The sequence below is a fragment of the Carcharodon carcharias genome, chromosome 11 (assembly GCF_017639515.1).
Source record: "Carcharodon carcharias isolate sCarCar2 chromosome 11, sCarCar2.pri, whole genome shotgun sequence".
Taxonomy (NCBI): domain Eukaryota; kingdom Metazoa; phylum Chordata; class Chondrichthyes; order Lamniformes; family Lamnidae; genus Carcharodon; species Carcharodon carcharias.
In genome coordinates, this window is record NC_054477.1 from 40,538,623 (window position 1) to 40,563,335 (window position 24,713).

Genomic DNA, 24,713 nt, shown 5'->3' on the forward strand with positions numbered 1-24,713 from the left:
ACACAGGCAAAGGGATTGATAATTATAGTATTAAAGGTTATTGCTTTTAAATTATAAAAGTCGTATTACTTTTAAAGTGTAGCCACCGCTGTAATTTGGGAATGCAACAGCCAATTTGTACACAAAAACCTCTTACAAAGAGCAATGTGATAATAACAAACTGTTTTTAACCATGTTGGCTGAAGGATGCATACTGGCCAAAATACCAGGAATACCTTGCCTATTCTTCTAAATAGTGCCATTGGATCTTATATATACCTGTATGGGAAGGTGGAGCCTTGCTTGATTCATATCTCGTCTAAAAGACTGCACCTCCAACAGTGTAACACTCCCTCAAGTACTACATTAACCTAGATTGTGTTCAAGCAATGACTCAACATTTCAGCCATGGCTGCTGCAAGTACCTGAACTCCAGATCAAGGGGTCCTTAATACTGTCAGTGAGACAGTGAAATCATCGGACAAAGGCATGTCCATGGATCAGACCTATTCTGTTAAGCAATTATTGTTTGAGTGTTGTGGATTTGAAGCCACAAACATCTTCTGCATCCAGGATTTCCCGAACAATGGATATTTCGATGTGACCTTCAAAAACAATGCGGGATGTGTCAAACTTCTGAAGATCTTCAAGAAGCCAGGGACTGATATTGATGCTCACTTTGCAGCCTCTGTTTAAACATCGCAGCTGACCCAGGTGTTCACCCTTCACATGTATAACACCGATATTCCTGTAGTGAATATGCCCACATTCCTCACCAGGTACACTGAGTTGACTAAAAACAGCACATAAGTCAAGGACCGTTCAGAAACTGAATCAGCAAACAACAGGTCAGGGTGACCTTCAACGGAGCAACCCTCCACCCTCCTTCCAGCATCACCACTGGAAAAAGTTGAGGCTATCTGGTGTAGGGGGCAGCCCTGAGTCAGTCGCACCCGTGGCAAAACCGGACAAGTGGCTGTCAACTGCAGCGCAACTTTGTCAAAACTACATACAGGAAGGCCATTTAACAAAGAACGGTAAAGAGAGCAAATGCTGCAACCTGCGCGGGAAGGTCAGCCATCTTTACAAGGCCTTCCCAAACTGCAGTGCTACCTACACACAGTTTATTAAAGCAGGAGCAACAAGCAGGGCTGCCTCAAAGGAGAATCAAGCCCCACCTTTCATCAAGGTGCTGAGTGCACAGGACAGTGGGAAAGAGGGCAAGGCATGTGATCAAAATGTGAAGGACATTTCAGCAATTGACCAAACACTTCAGTCTCCTCTGGAGAAAGTAGAATCGATGGAAGAGGAGGCAGCAGCAGAACAAGAAAGGTAGTGGCAAATGGTGAAAAGGAAAAACAAAGAAGAAAGCACCAAAAGAGGAAAAAAGAACTGTGCAAACTAGCAGAAAGAAGTGGCTGATGTCCCAAACAGGTACCAGTGGCTGCAACTCCTCTGATAAGGAAGCCACCAACAAAAAAAAGCAGCAAACTACCAAGGAGATAAAGAAGACGAAGTGCCCTCAGCTGAGAAACACTGGGGGTGGCAATGAGCCCAGGGAACACCTGCTTTGGTACTCCAGGATCAGTGACACAAGCAGTGTGCCTCAGCTTCAGGAAAGTAGGAGCAGCGATGCAACTAGCGTACCCCAGCTATGGAAAACCGGGAGCAGAATGTCCTTGACAAAGAACAGAGCGGAAAACAGTTCCATGTGAGGACAATCCAAACATGCCAGGTGCACGATGCTATCACCCGCTGCCCCCCAACACTGCCCTGCAGAGCAGGACTGATATCACAGCCCTGCGAGACTGCAACTGTTTTCAAACACCACGGGCTTACTGGAACATACCTTGCACATGCACAGACTTTTCGTCTGGTAATACAAAGCCTTTAAATGGCATTAAAAATTGCCTCTGTTAACTTCTGTAGTGTTAAAGCCACAATGCGACGTGTTTTGACCTTGGGTTATCTGGTCAACATCGAAGCTGACCTGCTGTTCCTGTGGGAGTGCGGGATGCTGCACCTCAGCAGCTACAGACTATGGTCCAGCTCATGGTCCCACTGGCCATCGATTTGGTCAGGAGGAAACAACTACTGTTCGGTCTGGGTATTCTACTGCGAGGAGGCAACTTCACCATCATTGAAGTTAAGGTGGTGGTGAGCAGTCGCCTCCTCATAGCAGACAACATGCAAAAATTCTCCCCTTGGTTAATAAGCATACCTCTTAACATCGAGCGACTAACCATCCTTCAGCAGCTCCCACTGTTGCTGGTGGTGTCAAAGTCAGTCGTTCCATGGCTTCAACTGCATCATCAATGCGGCAGGTAAAATTTGACAGGGCCTTCAGTGAACTGGATGCCGCATCCAGAATCCTTATGAAAGTGAGACACCAAGTTGTCTGACATTTTCAGAACCCTGCAAATGGAATGTCAAGTACTTGGTTGACACTAAGCAGGTCCGTCCATTCGAGGATAGACTTCCTGTTTGTGTCCCGAGCATTCACGGTCAGATCCACTGACACCAAGCTGGTGTTCTCTGACTACTACCTTCTACTAGCCAACTATCACTTACAGGAAAGCCAGGAAAACCAGAGGGGTGGCAGGGTAACATGGAAGCTGAACGTGAAATTGTTAACCCCAAAAAATACTAAGGAACTCAAAAGGTCAAAGCTTAGAGAACCATGAAAACCCTCAGAGTCCCCGACATACTGGTGGGAAGCAATCAAGGCGAGCCTCAGGAGGCTCTTCATCCTCAAAGGTGTTCAGGAAGCGAGAGAGAGAAAAAGGAGTTGGTGAGAGTTGGGGGGGTGGGTGGAGAGGTGCAGAGGAAGAGAGGGATGTTCTGGCTCCAGAAAAGCATGCTGAATCTGCTCCTGCAACAGCCAATGGAGCTCACTGTCAATTAGGACCCCCAAGAGGTGCAGAGTCACTCTTTGCCTTGGGGGCCTCCAAGGTCATCTTCTGGTCCAGAGTCCACTTTGTGGAGAAGGATCAGATGTGTTTGTGTTCCTTCTACCAAAAGATAAGAGATAGAGAGCACTGTGACCAGCAGTCTGAAGGAAGATGACAATTTGGTAACGTCATTGTAGTCTGACATGTTGAGGATCAGCAAATTCTTTTATGCTGGATTGTATGACATGAAGCCCATAGACATCACAGCTTCCCAGTCCTTCCTATCCTCTATCATAGAGGTGTTAGATGACAGAAAGCATGAGAGTCTGGACAAGCGTCTAACTTTGGACGAGTTCCTGGAAGCAACGGTTTACTACCGATTTGTATTCAACTCTGTGGATTGATCCAATCCTGCCAGCCCAGACCTGCTGGAAGCTTACGGGTGCATGCTTCTGGCTGGCAGAATGTCAGAATCCATGAGGAAAGGATTATCCTTCCCTACAAGCAGAAGGGGGAAAGGGAGAAAATTAGACAGTCAGCCCATTTCACCGCTTAATGTGGACTACAAAATGTTGAGCCAATTGGCAATGACCTTGGACAACTCTGCTCGAGTTGGTAATGACCCGACCAGACCAGCGCTGTACCTGGCAAGAAGATCTCTGATAGTCTCACACCATTCAGGTGTACGATTGCCTATGTGCAGGACATGAAGTGTCATCAACCTGGACCAGGATAAGGTCTTTGACAGAATACTGCACACTTATGGGATGTGGTTCCCAAAATGGGGTTTGGGGAGGGAATCTGCAATTGGATCCAACTACATCACACAAACATCAGTAGTCCAGTTTCAATCAATGGGTGGGAATCAGAAAGCTTTCCAATCAAACTGAGAGTCAGGCAAGGCTGTCTCTGTCTTACCCATTTGTTGTATCAATCCTTTTGCCAAGTCCATCAGGAAGGATGCAGGCATAAGAGGGCTGATGATCCCAAGCAACGAAGGCATGCAGGTCAAGCCTCCCTGTACAAGATTGACATTTGCTGTCTTCCACACGGATCTGCTATCGATGCACAGACTGTTGCTATTTGTAACCAGTTTGAACTGGCCTCAGGAGCCACGGTAAATTACAGCAAGGGCGGAGCCATGTTATTTGCAAACTGGGCCAACCAATCCTTTGTCCCCTCCACCGTCAGGTTAGAATACCTGAAGGTACTGGGGATATGGTTTGGAGAGTCCGGGGCATGCGCAAAAAAACTGGGAGACAGATACTGGACATATGGCAGCAATGCTCCCTCTTGATTGCAGGTAAGAATTTGGTCATCAGGTGAGGTACTCTCGCTGTTGCTGCACGTGCTGCAGGCCTGGTCCATAGCCCAATCCTGTGCTGCAGTGGTCACCCGAGCTATCTCCCTCTTTATCTGGAGGTCATCTGCAGGGACATTATATACAAATCTCTGGAGGGGTGTCTCAAGGCTATGCCCCATTACTTTTGAAAATTTGATTTTTCAACTTTCAACTGACTCAAAATTTTGCAATTTGAAATGAACAGAACAAGCTACTTAAAACTGCAAGGCTACCTTCTAGGGTGGCCCATTCAGAGACCCATCGAAACTCATCACTGTCTAAGGAAAAGACTTTAAAATGCAAAGTGCTGGATATTGAAATAAAGACTGGCACAGACAGGCCCACCCAAAATCCCTTGGAAATACACAGTGGGTGAAGTATTTCAAACCAGGCTGCACCCACTGCACAGAGATTGAAAGAAAGTTTTCAGCAGAGGATACAAACTGAAAGCTTCTCTCTCTTGCTCTTTTTTGGAGTTCAGAAGCCAATTTTACTAGAAATCTACCAGCGAACCCAGATCTCGTAATAATTGCAACATCTTGTACATCTGACCGCATCCACAAAACCAGCTAATCCAAATCGGCCACAACGTTTAAAAATCCACACCTTTTATTTTAACCTTTTTTTTATTGGGTTCTAACTTGCCTTATTTCTGGCAGCGCAGGCGCGTGCGTGTTCTTGCGTGTGTGATGTCACAATTTTATTACTTTTTCCTCTAGGGTTTATTGGTTAATAAATTTGTTCTTTCTTTGACTAATGAAAACCTTGTCTGATTAGTTCCTTAAATCTCACAGCTTAAATAGTTAAATACATTTGGATTCAAAAATGGCATATCCTCATGATAAATAAACTTAAACCTTCGTTTTGACCAACCAAGGAGGTTGAATGGAGAGGAGCCAGTTCAACCTTTCTTACCTGGTCATAACAGGGGGAAAAAATATACCCAACGTCACACTCATTCTGAAAGCCATCTTTGTGTGCGGCTGCATCAAATGGTGCTTGGACCCTCAGTATGCAAACACCAAGTGTCACCATGTGTTGAGGCCCTACATGCCCCGGGAGTTACAAAGGGTGGGTCTGGCCACATTGCTGCAGAACGGTCCGAGCAGGTGTACCCTGTCATACCATCCGTGCCTTGTGGAGAAGTTTGAGCAGAAGACAACCATTGAACACAAGCCCATCAGACAGTGTCCACAAGTAACGTGTTCGAGGACCTGTGGGAAAAGGAGATGGTGGATCCTGTCGAATAGCTCCCTGAGCAGACTGTCAAAGTCTTTTGGCAGAATGCCTTATCTCCAGAACATTCAAATTAGCACCAAGATGAAGCTTGGCTGGTGGTGAGAAGGGCACTCCCTGTCAGGACTTTCATGCTCACCTGAAGTCTTTGCGCCACTGCAGGCTGTCCTCGAAGCAGCTAAAGTGGGGAAGAGATTGTCGTCCAACTGTTTGTGGAACGTGCTTTTGCAAAGCAGGTCTGGAAAGGGATGCAGTGTTTTTGTCGAGGTTCATCCTAAGCAGTTCTGTGACACAGGACCCTATCTACAGGCCATTCCCAGGGACACATACCGAGACAAACATCAACTGCTGCTGGGGGGTGGTTATCAATTCAGTGAAAGGCACTCTTTGGTCTGCCCAAAACTTGCTGGCCTTCCAGTGAAAAGAGTTGTCCACAACTGAATATCGCAGGCTGGCACATTCCGAGGTCCAGGACTAAATGCTGAGGAATGCACTAATGCTTGCATCTGCCCCAAAGACACAATGGGGAAAGGCCAGAGTCTAAAGCTTGCTGGTCATTGTATACTGAGGGGCTGGAAATTGTGTAGAACCCATTGGTCTGTAAGCTTGTCATGGAATCTATGTAGTAAATATCAACATGTGTTGCAATTGTGTTGAGGCACCTCAGAGTATAAGAGCATAAGACCATAATTATGTGCAAACATTTAGGATATAATTTTTGCAAAAATTCAATGCTGTGTACCATAAAGTAAAATCAGAAAAAAACATTTTTTGTAAATTTTAGAATTTATTTGATCATTTATTCCTTTTCGTTTAATTGTATATTCATATACCACTGCCCTGAAAAGGAAGATATCTGTTTCCAGGCCTACTTAACATTGTTCAAGAACATATTGCTAGATGTACAAGAATAGCCAAGACAACAATCCCTCTGATGTTCCCACCTCTGTGATCAGGTTCAGATCAGGAGCACTTGTGGTGTGCCTGAATTGGAACATTTCACAGTGACGCATATTGGGTCTAAATCATTCTGTACCACTATACTGACTTAATAATGCTGTCTAATTTGACAGTCATTGTTTTAAAGCTATTCCACCCTCGAATTGAGAGGTTGGGTGGTTAATCTACAGTCAGGTCTCTAACAATGCTTCTCTGTAATCAGCCACTAGGTGCTGCCTGTTAACTTACTCTCCAATTATCTTCATCTCTAGAACTATTCAATATTGACAACTCAACCAGGATGATAAACTCAATTTTTCAGAAATCACAAATCTACCACTTCTCAGAATTCACAAATAAGTATGACTTTTATTTTTTGAAATTTTAGTACAAAAATGTTGCTGCAATCTTGAAAGTTCTAATCAGCTATTATTATTAGCATTAGTTTCAAATTGGACTCTTAATGAAACGCTCCAAATGTTTTAGAACAAATATTAATCAGTTCAGTTCACTAAATACAGCCAAAATCAGGTTCAGTGGCTGAACCAATCCCAGAAGAATACCTGGTTGGACATTTAAAATAAAAGCACTGGTGATACCAAAATATGCCTCTCAACAAATATACACGTACAATGAAATTGTTCAAAGGGGTCAGGAAGATGACCATAGACTAGATAATGGTACCTTTGCACTTGATTTCTAAACTTCTGCAGAGCTTGGACTGAGGGCAGGATCCTTCAACTGAAAATAAATACATTTCAAGGATGTTGAGATTCTTGGTGAATTACAGTGCAAGTTTAAGTGTCAGTGCGAAGTGATTTCCACTTCAGACTAATGCTAAACTTGCAGTATTTGTGCAGTGTCATGGCCTCATTTTGCTTTAGAACAATGTGGGGCAAGATTAGCTGTAATCTCGAACAGTTTTGCTTTGAACTGGATGCAGTATAAGTTCTGTCCATTGCCACCCATGGGTACTTTTAAAACTCATTTTATCTTAAGAGAAGGGCTTCTCCTCTTCCTAATGCATAAATTTCTAACTATTGGGAGTGAAGTGCGTGTGTGTCCATGTCTGTGTGTGTGTGTCCAGCAATCTGTCCCAAAGAGGCTGAAACTCAAAATGCAACTACCCAGATCATCAGCTGCAGGATATATGCACTCTAATGCATGGAAGATTGCTCCATTAAAACTTGTAACAGAGGCTCAAACTTCTAAGCTCAAAGTGTGCATGACATGCTCTGGGTGCCAGCTTAGCTCAGTTGTAACATTCTTACCTTTGTGCCAGAAGTTTGTGATTCGAACCCCATTCCAGAATTGGAGCACATAGATATAAGTTGATGCTTCCAATTTTTAATGAGGGAACATCTGCAGTTTAGGTAGATGTAAAAGATCTCATGGCATTATGTTAAGAGGAGTGGGGGAATTTCCTCAGTGCCCTGGCCAATATTTATACCCTAATTGATATCTTTAAAGAATAGATTCAGTGGTAATTTACGTTATTGCTACTTGTATTTGCTGCATGTCAATGCTGTATAACATAAAGCATATTTCAGTAATATTTCATTAACTGTGAAACAATTTGGAATGTCCTGAGGATACTTAAGGCCCTATCAAAAGGTGGAGATGAAACAATGGATGGAAATACATTTAAAAATAATGGAAATAGGTGGGAAAAGAAAAATATATTTTAAAAAATTTCCATTATTTTAAAATGTATTTCCATCCATTGTTTCTTCTCCACCTTTTAGCCCATTTCGATCCCTTGCCCCACCCCCAGCCCCACTAGGGCTATCTGTTACTTGCTCATCCTGCTTTCTACCCTTAATGTCACCATTAGCACATTCCTTAGCTAATATCACCACTGTCAATACCCCTTTGTCCTTTTGTCTGTGACATCTTTGGCAATCTCTTCTTTGCCTCCACCTATCACTGGCCCTCTATCCAGCTCTCCCTGTCCCACAGCCCTCAATCAACTTATATTTCACCTCATTTCTATATTTCCTCAGTTCTGATGAAGTGTTGTATGGACTGTATTCATCTGCTGAGTTTTTCCAGCTATTTTTATTTTTGTTTCAGATTTCCAGCATTTGCAGTATTTTGCTTTTATATTAATAAATAATGATATGTCTAGTCAATTGGTCACTTTATGTGCATCACAATACTTGAGCCTAGTTCTGAATCTGTTTTTTGAGGTGGTCTTCTTATATCTCTATTACGGAAACAACTTTAATGTGATAATTGCTTAAGGAAATTAGAAAAATCTTTTAACATTAGTAGAACAGAAAATGAACACTACCACACAGTATCATATCTGTGAATGCAGGCTGATTTCCCTGAGCACCGAATCAATGATCATAACTACTTTTGTGGACAAGAGGGAGTGAAATCAATGGGCAAAATTCACTCCTCTTGTGTACCCAGTAGCAATGTGTAAGCTTATTTGTTTAAACAAGAATAAATCCCAAGGCTGTTTGTGAAGTTTAGTTTTGACTTGAAAAGTAATGGAACTGCAACATGAAATAATATTTAGAAAAATATACATACCTTTTGCAATTGGGAAACGTTAGATCATAGTTATTCACTGTGATATTTTTGTTGATGGCTTAAAAATAGTACTTTATAAAACAGATTATCTGCACAGCACCTGATGTGTGGACTAATAAATAGGAAGAACTTTTGTCTATGCTTACAATCACTGCCACATCAATATATGTTATATGTAAAAAACAAAATTATCGTCTTGGTTCATGAAAGAATTTCATACTGAAGCATGTTCATAACATTCCATAGTAAAGTAGGAAATATCTAATATACATTTGTTTCAATTACTTTACTCAGTTAGCACCTCAACTTTTATAACTAGATCTTTGCTGACTGTACCTGTGGTATTTATCATACTTTTTGGTGTGGCTGCTGCAGGAGAGATTACATTGCTTGCACTGCCAGTGGCAAGACTACTCGTAGTACCGGCACCACCAACTGTATTGACAGCCAGACTGCCTGGAGGAGGTTTCTTCACTGGTACAACGACACTCCTGATAAGGTAGAAAAAAATACAGTAAATGTAATATCCTCTCATGAGAATATCAATGTATGCCTTTGCTTTTAACATGAACCAATATCTTTCCTAAAATACTAAAGCCTGTCTTCCTTACAAGTATGCGTGACATGCTCCTTCTACACTGTCAAATAGCACAAATGTCTTGAAGGGGAAGCTAGAAAAGTATGAGGGGGGAAAACTAGATGGTTATGGTGAATGGTTAGGTGAAGTAGGATGAAAAAGTCTCATCTGAAGCATAAACATCAATACAGATCAGTTGGGTTGAATGTATAATTTTGTCACCCTATCTCTTCCACCCCACCTCCACTCCCAATGGACAACACAATGCAAATGAAGGCACATCCAAGGATTAATGCTAGTCCAAAACAAAATGCAGCAAAATCATATTTATATCGCTTGCTTTGTGCAATTTATAGTTTTGTCTGATGCCATATTTTTTTCTAAAGCTTTGGCAATGTCGATGCCACTTTTCAGTTTTCCGTAATTAAAAACAGATTATTTTCCCATCAGTTCCTATTAATTAGAATAAACTGACTTCTGTTAGAGGCAAGTAGTTTATTTGAGTGTGCAGAGATATGCATTTTCACATTCTGTATTAATGTGAGCTGAAAGGTTTTTGTATTATATTCAGAAACTATTAACATAATGACACTATAGGCATTTTTAAATACCTGGATGACAAACAATGACAATTACTTCTGCAAAGTTGAAACTTTGAGGAAAAATACACCAACAATAAATCTAATCACATTATACATCATTAAAGCACGGACCCACAATATTAGTTTGTTGTAAGAATAATGTGAAGTTGTGGATGAAGACTTTTCAGTTAGCAGTTGGTTGTCCTTGTTGTGTGACTGAATAACAGCTTTAAATATATATAAATACTAATTGCCAATTAATCACGTCAATGAACATGTTACACTATGGAGAAAGTGGGCATACATTCTCGTTCATGTGTATCAACACAGAAAGATTCCAGTCTCAGACAATCCATCTGAGAAGGTGATCTATAAGAGATTTGTCTCCAGAATGAATAAGATAAAGTTGGAAAGCAATTCTTTAGACTTCCCCGCATGGAATGCAACAACATTGTTCAATCACATAGCAGCAGTTAAATCTTCAGAAATCTTGCATATACTTAAAAGCTTGACTGGATTACCTTTACAATTAAGATGTTCTATATAAGAGTACTGTATAACAAAAAATCAAAAAAAGACCAGCAACCATTAATGTTCACCTCATCTTTTAGATGTTGCATTCTCATGAGATTAGAATGGAATTTGAACCTACTCCCTTCAATCTTACCAAGGATAATACTACTGAGCCAATGCTTGCTGATATTTGCAACTCCATCATATCCACAAAGAACTAAATTTGTCAAGCAAAACCTACCATCATTAAAGTCATGGTGACTACATCAGAAAAATATTTTAATCTAAGAAAAATGTTTCCTTTTAATTGAAATTATGTATAACATAATTGGGGACAGTATATTTTCAAGTCACTGAACAGTATTTAATCAAATTAACTCTTGGTTCATCATACTACCTTCAAAGTAGAAAAAAATGAAGCCGAATACAGTCATAGACAATTTAATGTTTGTCTGAGTTGCCAAAGTTGAATTTCTACCAGGCTGAATAGTCTAACAGTCCGAATTAAACTGGTTCCCCTTTATCCACAGAACGTGTGGCATGTGGGTGCTTATGTTTTAAAGGACTTGAATCTACACAAAGTCATGCAACTTGAGTGAATTGAAAATCTTACTACAGTGGAATCTTAATAATTTTATTTATTTAAAACTATGGAATATTGTGAACTGACTATTGTTTCATCCAACGGCTGCTTGCTGCGTGGCCATGACAATGTCAGTTGCATGAAATGCAGTTGTTAAGAAAAACAAAGTTTTGCAAGTGCAAGAAATACTTCAACAAATAAAATAAAAATGTTGTCATGAGTATGTTGCTGGTTAGCTGTATAAGCATCACTCTGTCTGTTTCAGAAACAATTTAATTGTATGCAACTGATTCACTAGTCATGGCAAATAGGTCCCCAGTCTTATCCTTCCCCCGTTCCCAAGTTAGCACATTGCTGAGTTAGGTCAAATAAGGGGGAAAATAAATTGAAAATACAAGTTTAAAAACATTCAGATTTAAGAGATTTTCATTCTTGACTAAATTATTTTCTGTTAGAAGTGAAAATTTACATGGGTCATATATTAAGTCGTCAAAGCTAGTTTTACATCCAAAAAAGTGCTTACTGCTGATGCTGGAGCCATCTCCACAGACTAATTTTTAACATGATGGTTGTAGTTTAAAAACTAATATTTGGATGTCTGTCTAGTAAAGATTATCTGCAATTTCTCTTTCTCAAAAGCTATTATTTTCTAGCGGTCAGTTCTTCTATTTAGGCAATATATGCATTTGTTCCAATTTCCTTTTAAAATGTTCTCACAGCTATTGCCCTTTTAAAAAATTTATTCTTTCATGGGATGAGGGCATTGCTGGCGAAACCAGCATTTGTTGCCCATCCCTAATTGCCTTGAACTGAGTAGCTTGCTAGGCCATTTCAGGGTGCATTCAAGAGTCAACCATTCTGATGTGGATCTGGAGTCATATATGGGCCACACCAGGTAAGGATGGCAGATTTCCTTCCCTAAAGGATATTAGTGAACCAGATGGTTTTTTACGACAATTGATGATAGCTTCATAGTTTCTATTACTGAGGCTAGCTTTATATTGCAAATTTTATTAGCCGAATTTAAATTCCATCAGCTGTCATGGTGGGATTTGAACACATTCCCCCAGAGCATTTGCTGGGGACTCCGGATTACTAGTGACATTACCACTACACCACTATCTCCCCTTAAACAGTCCTACTATTCTGGCCATAATTTTGACCATTATTTGTAGTAATTTGGACAAATAGCTTTTATATATTGCAGCAGGGATAGGATTAGTTTATATTGGGTTTACCTCAGCTGACAGCTATACAGAACCATAACCTGGGAGCAAGTGAAGAACCATTATTATCCGTTGAGCAGTAGGCTCATGTTTCAATCAAACTCTACTTGGTATTGTGAGATAAAGAGGATACACAGTTGGCACTATTTTTGCTCTTTTGTTATCAATTACACTAATCCCATCCCCAATTGCACAAAAGTTTTTCTCTATGTGCTTTGGCATTTAGGATAAAATGCATAAGATCTTGGTTGCACACCTTCCAGATTCTAGAATGAAGCTTGTGGATCGAAGGGTACCAAATGTAATCCTGCCATTGTAAAAAGGATGAGGAGAGAGAGAACATGGAACTATGGGCCAATTAGCCTGACATCATTAGTAGGCAAAATGCTAGATCTGTCATTAGAAGCATGGTAACAGGACATTTAGAAATGCAGATTCAACAAAATTTTATGAAAATTTAATCGTGTTTGATAAATATACTAGTTCTTTTGGGCATGTAACTACAGGATAGGCAGAGAGGAACCAGTGAAGTAGTATATTTGGATTTTCAAAAAACATTTAATAAGATGCCAGACCTGGAATACTGTGTAAAAATGTTTTCTTTATATTTAGGGAATAACATACTTGGAGGCTGTGCAGCGAAGGTTCACTATATTTGTGCTTGGGGTGACAGAGTTGTCCAATGATAAGAGACTGAGTAAATTAGGTCTATACTCTGGAATTTAGAAGAATGAGAGGTGATGTTATTGAAACATTCAAGATTATGAAGGGGTTTGACTGGGGTAGACACCGAGACATTGTTTCCCCTGTCTGGGTAATCTATAATGAGGGGACACTGTTTTAGTATATGGGGCCAATCATTTAGGACTGAGATGGACTGGGATGACGGGAAATTTCTTCACTCAAAGGATTCTGAATCTTTGGAATACTGTGCCCCAGAGGGTTGTGGATGTCCCATCATTGAAATTATTTAAGGCTGAGAGATTTTTGTCTCTCAGGGAATCAAGGGATTATTGGAACCAGGCAGGAAAGTGGAGTTGAAGCTCAGGATCACAAAATGTCAACCTGCAGGTACAGAAAGCAACTAGGAAAGCAAATAGTATGCTAGCCTATATTCAGAGGGAGTTGGATTACAAGAGTAAGGAAGTCTTGCTGCAATTATACATGGCTTTGGTGAGATAACACCTGGAGTACTTTGTACAGTTTTTGTCTCCTTGTCATAGAGGGAGGGGTTCAACAAAGCTTCAATAGACTGATCTCTGGGATGACACGGCTGTCCAATGAGGCGAGACTGAGTAGACTGGACTTATGTTCAAAGGTTATTGCAGAAAATAAAAGCTCATGGTGTAGGGGGTAACATGTTGGCATGGAAAGAAGATTGGCTGGCTAACAGGAAGCAGAGAGTTGGCATAAATGGTTTTTTTCTGGATGGCAGGATGTGAAGAGCAGCATGCCACTGGGATCAGTGCCGGGGCCTCAACTTTTCACAATTTATATAAATGACTTGGATGAATGGACCGAAGGAATGGTTGCTAAAGTTGCTGACAACACAAAGATAGGTAGGAAAGTAAAATGTGAGGAGGATGTAAGGAGGCTACAAAGTTACAGAGACCGGTTGAGTGAGTGGGCAAAGATCTGGCAAACGGAGTATAATGTGGGCAAATGAGAAGTCATTTATTTTGGCAGGAGGAATAAAAGAGCTTATTATCTAAATGGTGAGAGATTGCAGAGTTCTGAGATTGAGAGAGATCTGGGTGTCCAAGTGCATGAGTCACAAAAGGCTCGTATGCAGGTACAGCAAGTAATTAGGAAAGCTAACAGAATGTTATCGTTTATTGTGAGGGGAATTGGTTAAAAAAGTAGGGAGATTATGCTTCAATTGTACAGGGCATTGGAGAGACCACATTTGAAGTATTGTGCACAGTACTAGTCTCCTTATTTAAGGAAAGACATAAATGCATTAGCAGTTCAGAGAAGGTTTACTAGACTAATACCAAGAATGAGCAGGTTGCCTTCGGAAGAAAGGTTGGACAGTTAGGCTTGCATCCTCCAGAATTTAGAAGAGTAAGAGGCGACTTGATTGAAACCTTTAAGATCCTGTGGGTTCTTGACAGGGTGGATGTGGAGGGAACATTTCCTCATGTGGGAGAATCTAGAAGTATGGGTGACTGTTTAAAAATAAGGGTTCGCTCATTTAAGACAGAGATTAGGAGAAATTTTTACTTAGAGGGTTGAGAGTCTTTGGAACTCTCTTCCTCAAAAGTCAGTGGAAGCAGATCTTTGAATATTTTTAAGGCAAAGCTAGGTAGACTCTTGATTAACAAGGGGGTGAAAGCTTATCAGGAGTGGGCAGGAATGCGGGTTGAGTTTAAAATCAGATCAAGCATGATCTTATTAAATGGTGGAGCAGGCTCGAGGGGCCGAGTGGCCTACTCCTGCTCTTAATTCATATGTTTGAATGTATGTTCTCTAGAGTTTAGAAGAATATGGGGTAATAGGGTAGATGCAAAATAGCCGTTTCCCCTAACATGAGAGTCTAAAACAAAGGTTCATACTCTCAGGATAGGTCAGCCATTTAGGGCCAAGATGAGGAGAACTTCTTTCCCTCAGAGATTTGAATCTCTGCAGCACAAAAGACTGTGAACTCTCAGTTGTTGAATATGTTCAAGACTGAGATTGGCAGTTTTCTGCATATGAGTGGGCAGTGATAGGGCAGGAAAATGGAGTTGAAATAGATCAAACATGATCTTACTGAATGGCGGAACAGTTCTGAGGGGCCATATGGTTTAATGCTGCTCTGAACACTAATGCTGACTGTGCTGAATGAAGAAATATGGATAATGTGGATAAAAGAAGAAATCAACAAAAATATTTCGTGTCGTGGAAAGCACTCAGGAGGATGAGCATGCAAGTGTTTTTTTAAAGGAACTTGGTAATTTATAAAAACATTCATCTGGTGTGCCCTACTATCTTTTATGAAGAATGTTCAACAGAGATGTGCAAGAACTGCATTATAGGACATAGTGGTGGGGCGGGAGTCATGCCCACATTCCTCCATGCATTAGTTAGTGGTCTCGATAATGTACAAAAACAAAACAAGGATTTCACGTTGGGAAGGGAGGTGTAATCAGCATTCTACCGTACGCACAATTCTTAGCAGTCAGTTTGAAAGGGTATTAAGAACATAAGTAGGGAAGATGGTGGCATAGTAGTCACTGGACTAGTAATCCAGAGGTGCAGGCTAATGTTCAGGGGCACGGGTTTAGATCCCACCATGGCAGCTGGTGGAATTAAAGTTCAATCAATATAAAAATCTGGAATTGGAAGCTAGTCTCAATAATGGTGACCATGATAACTATCATCCATTGTTGTAAAAACCCATCTGGTTCACTAAAGTCTTGAAGGAAGGAAATCTGCCATCCTTACCTTGTCTGACCTACGTGATTCCAGACCCAAAGCAATGTGATTGACTCTTAACTGTCCTCTGAAATGGCTGAGCAAGCCACTCAGTTCGAGGGCAGTTATGGATAGGCAACAAATAATGGCCTTGCCGGCTACATCCACATCCCACAAAAGAATTTTTAAAAAGTAGGACGATTGACCCCCTTGGTCTGATCTTTGGTCTCAACTCATTTTTGCACCTGGTTGCATATCTCTCGATTCCCTTAGAGTTCAAAAATCTATTGATTTCACCTTTGAATATAGCAAACAACTGAGTATTGTCATGAAGAGATGAATTAACATTATTGGAAATTATTTTTAAATTGGAATTGTAGTAGGGTCTGTATGTGTGTGTGTGTGTGTATATATGTGTGCGTGTGTGCGTGTGGCTTAATTGGATTAAAGGCAGCTAGTCTGGATTCTTTGATGTATAGTAGTTTTAGATGTTAATTAGATAAATATAGGGAGTAAAAGATAAAGTACAATTTGCATTTATTGAATAAACCATTCAAAAGAATGGACAAAATCTTGCACCTAGCCGGGAGCCACCAAGCAATGTGTTTATATTACTAATAATATTGGTGGAATGAAATGATTATTGTCAGGAGAAGTAAAATTTAAAAAACCTAGTCATACAATGGAAAATTTATATTCAAAGGGGAAGCTAGGTATAAACAGTAAGGAGTTGTGTGTGCTCAGGTCAGAGGCATGTAAGATCTAACCAGCCTGTAAGCCTACAACTGTATCTGCAAATTGAAAAGAACCTCATTTTGAATTTGTAAGGTCAAATGTGCTTTGCTTGGTGTCTGTTTAACATCTATGGGTTACTGTTGCCTTGGTGAAGATTTACCTGGGAATGATTAATTTGGGAATTTGTTTAAAAGTTATTATGGTAGTAATTTGTGGACATGCGCATGTGTTTCAATTTGTTGTTAAATTAATAAATGTTTAATTTAGTTTTATATAAAAAGCCTCGAGGCTAGGTGGTTTTATTCCTGAATTTAGAGCTGCATCTCAAACATACCAATTGAAAATATAGGTTATGACAGTTGTTCAAGTTTCTCTCTCTGGGTTTTAAACAACTCAGCCATTACAACTGCTGTGTCATAACAGTATCCACAGTCTTCTGGAGTAGAGAATTCCAAAGATTTATAACCTTGAGTGAAGAAATTCTTCCTTCTCCCAGTCCCAAAAGGTCCTTTTCCTGAGACAATGCCCCCTAGTTCCAAATTCTGCAGCCAGGGGAAGCAGCCTTGAAGCATTGGCCCTGTCAAGCCCTCCCAAAGCTTATATGTTTCAATGGGTTACCTCTCGGTCTTCCAAACTTTACGAGAAAAATTTCCCCCCATCGGGGGGAGGGGGGGTGCGTGCAGGAGCGGGAGCAGGTGTGCTTCCAATCGGCGCCCCATTTTACGTGGACAGGCCAATTAAGGCCCACCCAGCATGATGTCTGCCAGGAAGTGCTATGCGCTCCCTGTGCGGGTGGAGATTCCCTCAGTCGGGAGTGCGCTCCTTTCGCGCGTGTGCAATTAAGAGCACACTGATCTCCATGAGGCTATGTGCTGCCTCAGGGAGATCGGCTCAGATTTAAAATTTGCAATAAAGATGATGGAAAAATTTCCCTGACATATCCCCTCATGTGACACTGTCACATAAGTTGGGATATGTCCATAACTTTAACTGAAACCTTTATTAAAAATTTTAAATACCCTCATGAAACCTCATTCCACCCTTTTTCTGAAGCCTGCCAGGGCTCCCAGCCTGCCCGCCAACCTGACGGGCAGGTCCATTAATGATTTTAATTAGTTTCTCAATGGCCTCAACAGCTGACTCGGCTGTGCCCCTGCCGACCTGAAAATGGAAATGACACAGGGTGACGTCGGGTGTTCCACTTGACGTCATCCCGCATCATTTTATGCGTTGGCGAGAGGGCCCCGTGCCCGCTCGCCGATTGGAAGATCCTGCCGTAAGAATTAAGCCCAATCTATTCAATTACTCCTCAAAGAACAAATCTCTCAACCAGATATCAATCTAGTGAATCTTTGTTGCACTTTCCTAACGTACAGAGATCAAAATTGCACACAGTATTCCAGCTATTGTCCCATCAAAGGCCATGCCCAATTATAACATGACTTATTTACTCTAATACCCCCTTGCAAGAAATGCCAACATACCATTTACCTTCCTAACTGCTTGCTGTGCCTGCATGCCAACTTTATATGCTCCTTGTACAAGTACACCCAAATACCTACACCTAATGGTTTCTAACCATTTAAAAAATATATAGTTTTTTTACTGTTCCTACCAATGTGAATAACCTCACATTTCTCCACTCATACACCGAACCTTGGAAAACTAGTGCAGCTAAGGGAACTGAGCGCAAACCTGAGAGTTTGAGTGGGGGAGCTTGGTGAAGACAGGGAAGGAGGTGTTTGTTTCCTTTTGCTTTTCTACATTTCTCACCCTGTAGGAATTGATTCCTGCTCAATTCAGGGAAAACAGCTGTTTGGTGAGTACGTGTTAAGTGGTTAAGGATTATTCTATTCCTAAGGTTTAAAATAGTATACAAATTGGTGGTAAAGTTAATAAAATATATAAAAAAGCAACATAAATAAATGAATATAATTAAGTAGTTAATCAAAACACATTAAGGGTGGCAGGACAGGTGATGTATCAAGGCTGCAGCATGTGGGTGCTCCTGGATACCATTATAACCCAGGGCAAACACATCTGCAGTAAGTGCTTAGGACTTGAGGAATTTTGGCTCAGAGTCAGTGGTCTGGAGGCTGAACTGCACTCTGCAACACATCAGGGAGGGGGAAAGTTACCTGGATGCTTTGTACCAGGAGGCAGTCACACCACTTATGATAGGGTCTTTTGATTGGGTCAGTAGTCAGGGATAAGAGGTTGTGACTGCGAGTGAGGCAGGTAAGGGGACCCAGAGGACAGCAGTGCAGGAGTGTCAGCCTCGGCAAATGTTCAATAGGTTTCATGGGTTCTCAGTTTGTTTGGATGACAGCAGGGGCTGCAGAGTGGATGTGCAAAGTGACCTTGGCACCATGGTACAGGAAGCCATTCAAGTGGGGGAGCAAAAAGGAATATAGTGGTAGTAGGGGACATTATAGTGAGGGGGATTGACACTGTTCTCTGCAGCAAAGAGCGAGAGTCCAGGAGGCTATGTTGCCCGCCCTGTGCCAGGGTCCCGGATATCTGCTCAGGGCTGGAGAGGAGCTTGCAGTGGGAGGGGGGGGATCCAGCTGTTATGGTTCATGTAGGTACCAACAACAGAGGTAGAACTAGGAAAGAGGTTCTGCATAAAGAGTATGAGGGGCTAGGTAATAAATCATAAAGCAGAATCTCAAAGGTTATAACCTCTGGACTATTACCTGAGCCACGAGAGATGAATATGTGGCTCCAAGACTGGTGTGGGAGAAGTGGGTTCCGATTTGTGAGGCCAGTACTGGGAAAAGTGGGGGACGGTCTACACCAGAACGCTGGGACTAGTGTTCCTGCGAACCGCGTAACCAGGGAAGTAGAGGGTATTATAAACTGGAAGTGGGGGCAAAGGATCAAGTGTGGAAAGAGTTTAATTTTGATTCATTCCTGGGATGTGGGCATTGCCGGGTAGGCCAGCATTTATTGCCCATCCCTAATTGTCCTTGAGAAGATGGTGATGAGCTGCCTTCTTCAAATGCTAAAGTCCATGCGGTGTAGGTACATCCACAGTGCTGTCAGGAAGGGAGTTCCAGGATTGTGACCCAGCAACAATGAAGGAACAGCGATATATTTCCAAATCAGAATGGTAAGCGGATTGGAGGGGAACTTCCAGGTGGTGGTGTTCCCAAGTGCCTGCTGCCCTTGTCAGTCAAGATGGTAGTGGTCGTGGGTTGGAAGTTGCTGTCTAAGGAGGCCTGGTGAGTTCCTGCATTACATCTTGTAGATGGTGCATACTGCTGCCACTGTGCATCGGTGATGGAGCGAATGAATGTTTGTGGTTGGGGTGCTAATCAAACAAGCTGCTTTATCCTGTGTGATATCAAGTTTCTTGAGTGTATTTGAAGATTCACTCATCCAGGCAAGTGGAGGGTATTCCATCACGCTCCTGACTTGTGCCTTGTAGATGGTGGACAGGCTTTGGGGAGTCAGAAGGTGAGTTACCCCCTGCAAGATTCCCAGCCTCTGACATGTTCTTGTAGCCACAGTATTTATATGACTAGTCCAGTTCAGTTTCTGGTCAATGGTAACCCCCAGGATGCTGAAAGCTATGATAATGCCATTGAATGTCATGGGCCGATGGTTAGAAACGTTCTTGTTTGTAACAGTCATTGACTGGCACTTGAGTAGCTTGAATATTACTTGTCACTTGTCAGTCCAAGCCTGGATATCATCCAGGATATTGGGCTACATTTGGACATGAATTGCTTCAGTATCTGAGGAGTCGCAAATTGTGCTGAACATTGCACAATCAGCAAACATCCCCACTTCTGACCATACAATGGAAGCAGCTGAAGGTGATTGGGCTGAGGACAGCACCGAGGAACTCCTGCAGTGATGTCCTGGAGCTGAGATGACTGACCTCCGACAACCACCTTTCCTTTGTGCTAGGTATGACTCCAACCAGTTTAGAGTTTTCCCCTGGTTCCCATTGACTCCAGTTTTGCTAGGGTGCCATGATGCCACACTTAGTCAAATGCTACTTTGATGTCAAAGGCAGCCAATTCTTACCTCGTGCCTTCAGCCCTTTTGTCCATGTTTGAACCAAGGCTGTAATGAGGTCAAGAGCTGAGTGGCACTGGCAGAACACAAATTAAGCGTCAGTGAGTAGGCTATTGCTAGCAAGTGCCGCTTGATAGCACTGTTAATGCCCCCTTCCAACACTATACTGATGAAGAAGATTGCCTTACCCATGTTTGGCCTAATGCCATGAGACATCATGGGGTTCGGAGTTAAAGTTGAGGACTCACAGGGCAACTCCCTCCTGACGATGCTACCACCTCTCCTGGGTCTGTCCGGCCAGTGGGACAGGACATACCCAGGGATGGTGATGGTGGTGTCTGAGACATTGTAAGATACGGTTCCATGAGGATGACTATATCAGGCTGCTGCTTGACTAATCTGTTAGACAGCTCTCCCAATTTTGACACTAGCCCCAGATGTTCTTAAGGAGCACTTTGCAGGGTTGACAGGGCAAAGTTTGCTGTTGTCATTTCCAGTGCCTACGCTGACGTCGGTGGGCCATTTCTTTTTGACATTTTTTCGGGTTGATAGATCTGAGTGACTTGCAAGGCCATTTCAAAAGGCATTTAAGAGTCAACCACATTGGTGTGGATCTGGAGTCACATGTAGGCCAGGCCAGATAAGGATAGCAAATTTCCTTCCCTAAAGGACATTAGTGAACCAGATGGGTTTTGCAACAAGCAACAATGGATGTGAACCCGGGACCCTAGAGCATTACCCTGGGTTTCTAGGTTGCTGGTCCGGCAATAATACCACTATGGGAAATGAGGGTCAGAGAATGGCAGGAAGGGGCAGAGAGGAAAATACCCAAGAATGCACTAACAATCAAGACTAGGAGACAAAGATAACAAAAAGGCAAAACTAAAGGCTCTGTATCTGTAACAAAGCCAATGAATTGATAGCTCACATTAAAGTAAATAAATATGATCTGATAACCATTACGGAGATGCGGCTGCAGGATGACAAGGATTGGGTCCTGAATATTGAGGGGTATATGACATTCAAGAAGAATAGGAAGCTGGGTAAAGGAGGAGAGATAGCACTGTTGATCAAGGATGGCATTTGTGCAATAGTTAGAGATGACCTTAGTTCAGGAGATCAGGATGTAGAATCGGTTTGGGTGGACATGAGGAATAGCAGGGGAGAGAAGTCACTAGTAGGAGTGGTCTCAGGCCCCCAACAGTAACCACAATGTAGGACAAAGTAGACAAGAAGAAATATTTGGTGCTTGTGATAAAGGGACGGCATTAATCATGAGTGACTTTAATTTACATATAAACGGGAAAATTAGGTTGGCAGTAGTAACCTGGGTGAGGAGTTCAGGAGTTCATAGAATGCTTTGGGATAGTTTCTTAGAGCAGCATGTTCTGGAGCCAACCAGACAGCAGGTTATATTAGACTTGGTATTGTGGAATGTGATGGGATTAATTAATGACCTCAGAATAAAGGCACCCTTATGTAGCAGCGACCAAAATATGATTGTATTTTACATCCAGTTTGAAAGTAATAAGAGTGGGTCTAAGACTTATATTTTAAACTTAAATAAGGGCAACTATGTGGGCATTAGAGCTGAGCTAGCTGAAGTGAACGGGGATACTAGGCTAGGGGATAGGTCAATAGAGAAGCAGTGACAGACATTTAAGGGGGTATTTTAGAATATTCAGAATAAGTACATTCCTACAATAAAGAAAAATTCTAAAGGTAGAACCTACCATCTGTGGTTAACTAAAGAAGTTAGGGAAAGCATCAAACTTAAGGAAAAAGCATATAACTGCAAAGATGAGTGGCAGATCAGATGATTGGTCAGAACATAAAGAATGGTAGAGAAGGACTAAAAGGTTAAATTAATCAGGAGGAAGAAATTAGAGTATGAGAGGAAGCTAGCTAGAAATGTAAAAATGGATAGCAAGAGTTTCTACAAGTATTTAAAAAGGAAAAGAGTAAGTAAAGTGAGTGTTGGTCCTCTAGAGAGTGAAAATGGGGAGTTAATAGTCGATAATAAGGTAATGGCAGATAATTTGAACAAATATTTTACTTCTGTCTTCACTATGGAAGATGCAAAAAACATTCCAATATTAGCTGTAAGTCAGGAGGGAGGAGTTGGTGAAATTACAATCATTAGGGAAGCAGGACTGAGCAAACAGATGGAGTTACAAGTCCAGATGCACTTCATCCTCGGGTCTTAAAATAGGTTTCTGATGGGTAGTAAATGCGTTGGTGTTAATTTTTCAAAATTCCCTAGATTCTGGAAAGGTTCCATCAGACTGGAAAGTAGCAAATATAACCCTTCTATTCAAGAAGGGAGGGAGGCAGAACACGGGAAACTATAGGCCAGTCAGCTTGACGTCTGTTATGGAGAAAGTGTTACAATTGGTCAGTAAAGAGATTATAACTGGACACTTAAAAAAACCTCAAGGTAATCGGGAAGAGTCAGCATTGTTTTGTGAAAGGGGAATCATGTTTAACCAATTTGTTAGAGTTCTTTGAAGGAGTAACATGTGCTTTGGATAATGGGGAGTCTGTAGATGTACTGTATTTGGATTTCCAGAAGGCATTTGATAAGGTACCACATCAAAGATCATTGCAGAAAATAAAAGCTCATGGTGTAGGGGGGTAACATATTAGCATGCATAGAAGATTGACAGAAAACAGACTTGTCTGATTGGCAGGATGTGACGAGTGGAGTCCCACTGGGGCCTCAACATTTTACAATTTACATCAATGACTGAGGTGAAGGGAGCAAAGACATAGTAGCTAAACTTGCAGATGACACAAAGATAGGTAGGATAAGTGTGTTGTGAAGAAGACATAAGGAGTTTGCAGAATGATATACATAGGTTGAGTGAGTGGGCAAAAATCTAGCAGATGGAGTATAATGTGGGAAAGTATGAAGTTGTTCACTTTGGCAGGAAGATTAAAAAAGCCGGGTATTACTTAAACATAGAATGATTGCAGAATTCCGAGATGCAGAGGGATCTAGGTGTTCTAGTGCATGAGTCACAGAATGTTAGTCTGCAGGTACAGCACCTAATCAAGAAGGTTAATGGAATGCTATCCTTTATTACAGGAGGAATTGAACATAAAAGTAAGGATGTTATGCTTTAGTTATACAGGGCACTGGTGAGACCACATCACGAGTAGTGTGTGAAGTTACAGTCTCCTTATTTAAGGAAGGATGTAAGTGTGTTGGAGGCAGTTCAGACAAAGGTTTACTAGATTGATACCTGGAATGAGCATGTTGTCTCAAGAGGAAGGGCTGGACAGGCTCGGCTTGCTTCTAAACTGGTGTTTATAGAATAGGGATGAGGAGGATTTTTTTCTCTGAGGGCTGAGTGACTTTGGAACTCTGCCTCAGAAGACAGTGGAAGCTGCATCATTGAATATTGTTAAGGCAGAGGTAGGTAGATTCTTGTTGGGCAAAGGAATCAAAGGTCTTCAGGGAGTAGATGGCAATGTGGAATTCAAAACACAAACAGATCAGCCACAATCTTATTCAGTACAGAGCAGGCCTGAGGGGCCAAATGGCCTACTTCTGTTCCTAATATGTATGTTTGTAACCTATTTATATTCCTTTGCATACACTTTATGCCCTCCTCACAGCTTACTTTCTCACCTAACTTTGTATTGTCAGCAAATTTAAATACATTACACTCAGATATTAGAAAAGGCCTCAGGATAACTCTGCCACTTTCACTACATTGTGCATCGTAGTAAAGAGGACTAATATCAGGAAAAAAAAGGATTTTACTTTCAGAATATATATCAGATGTATTTAACTTTATACACTCCCAAATCATAAATAATTCAGAAATCTATTATTTTGCAAATCTTGCAATCCTGACACAAACTGGAAAGTGGCTGGAATGAGGTGCTCAAAGAATATCATTTTAGTAGCACAATGCACAGAATGGTTCCCTGGAAGATGCTAAACATAAAATAGTGGATCTACATCCTAATGTAAGAGGGAAAGTTCCATGTCTGGTTCAATTTATTCAAAATATGTAGCAATTGCTGCAGCCAACTGAGACTGTGAACTATGTAAAAGATTTCCTTTCAAATGATTACAGTGCCTATTTTGGAGCCTGGAGTTTTATTATTATTGAAATGCTTCTTTGAACTGTCTCTAT

General features: G+C 41.5%; 1 protein-coding gene across 2 annotated transcripts in view; it reads right to left on the reverse strand.

Annotated features, from left to right (window-relative positions):
• The window catches only part of nbeaa (neurobeachin a), a 1,069,212-nt gene that overhangs the window by 642,558 nt on the left and 401,941 nt on the right, over nt 1–24,713 (reverse strand). For both annotated transcript variants that reach the window (XM_041199054.1, XM_041199053.1), the window contains exon 31: nt 9,265–9,419. In XM_041199054.1, coding sequence (XP_041054988.1) covers nt 9,265–9,419 — 155 coding nt within the window. The remainder of the gene's footprint in view (nt 1–9,264; nt 9,420–24,713) is intronic.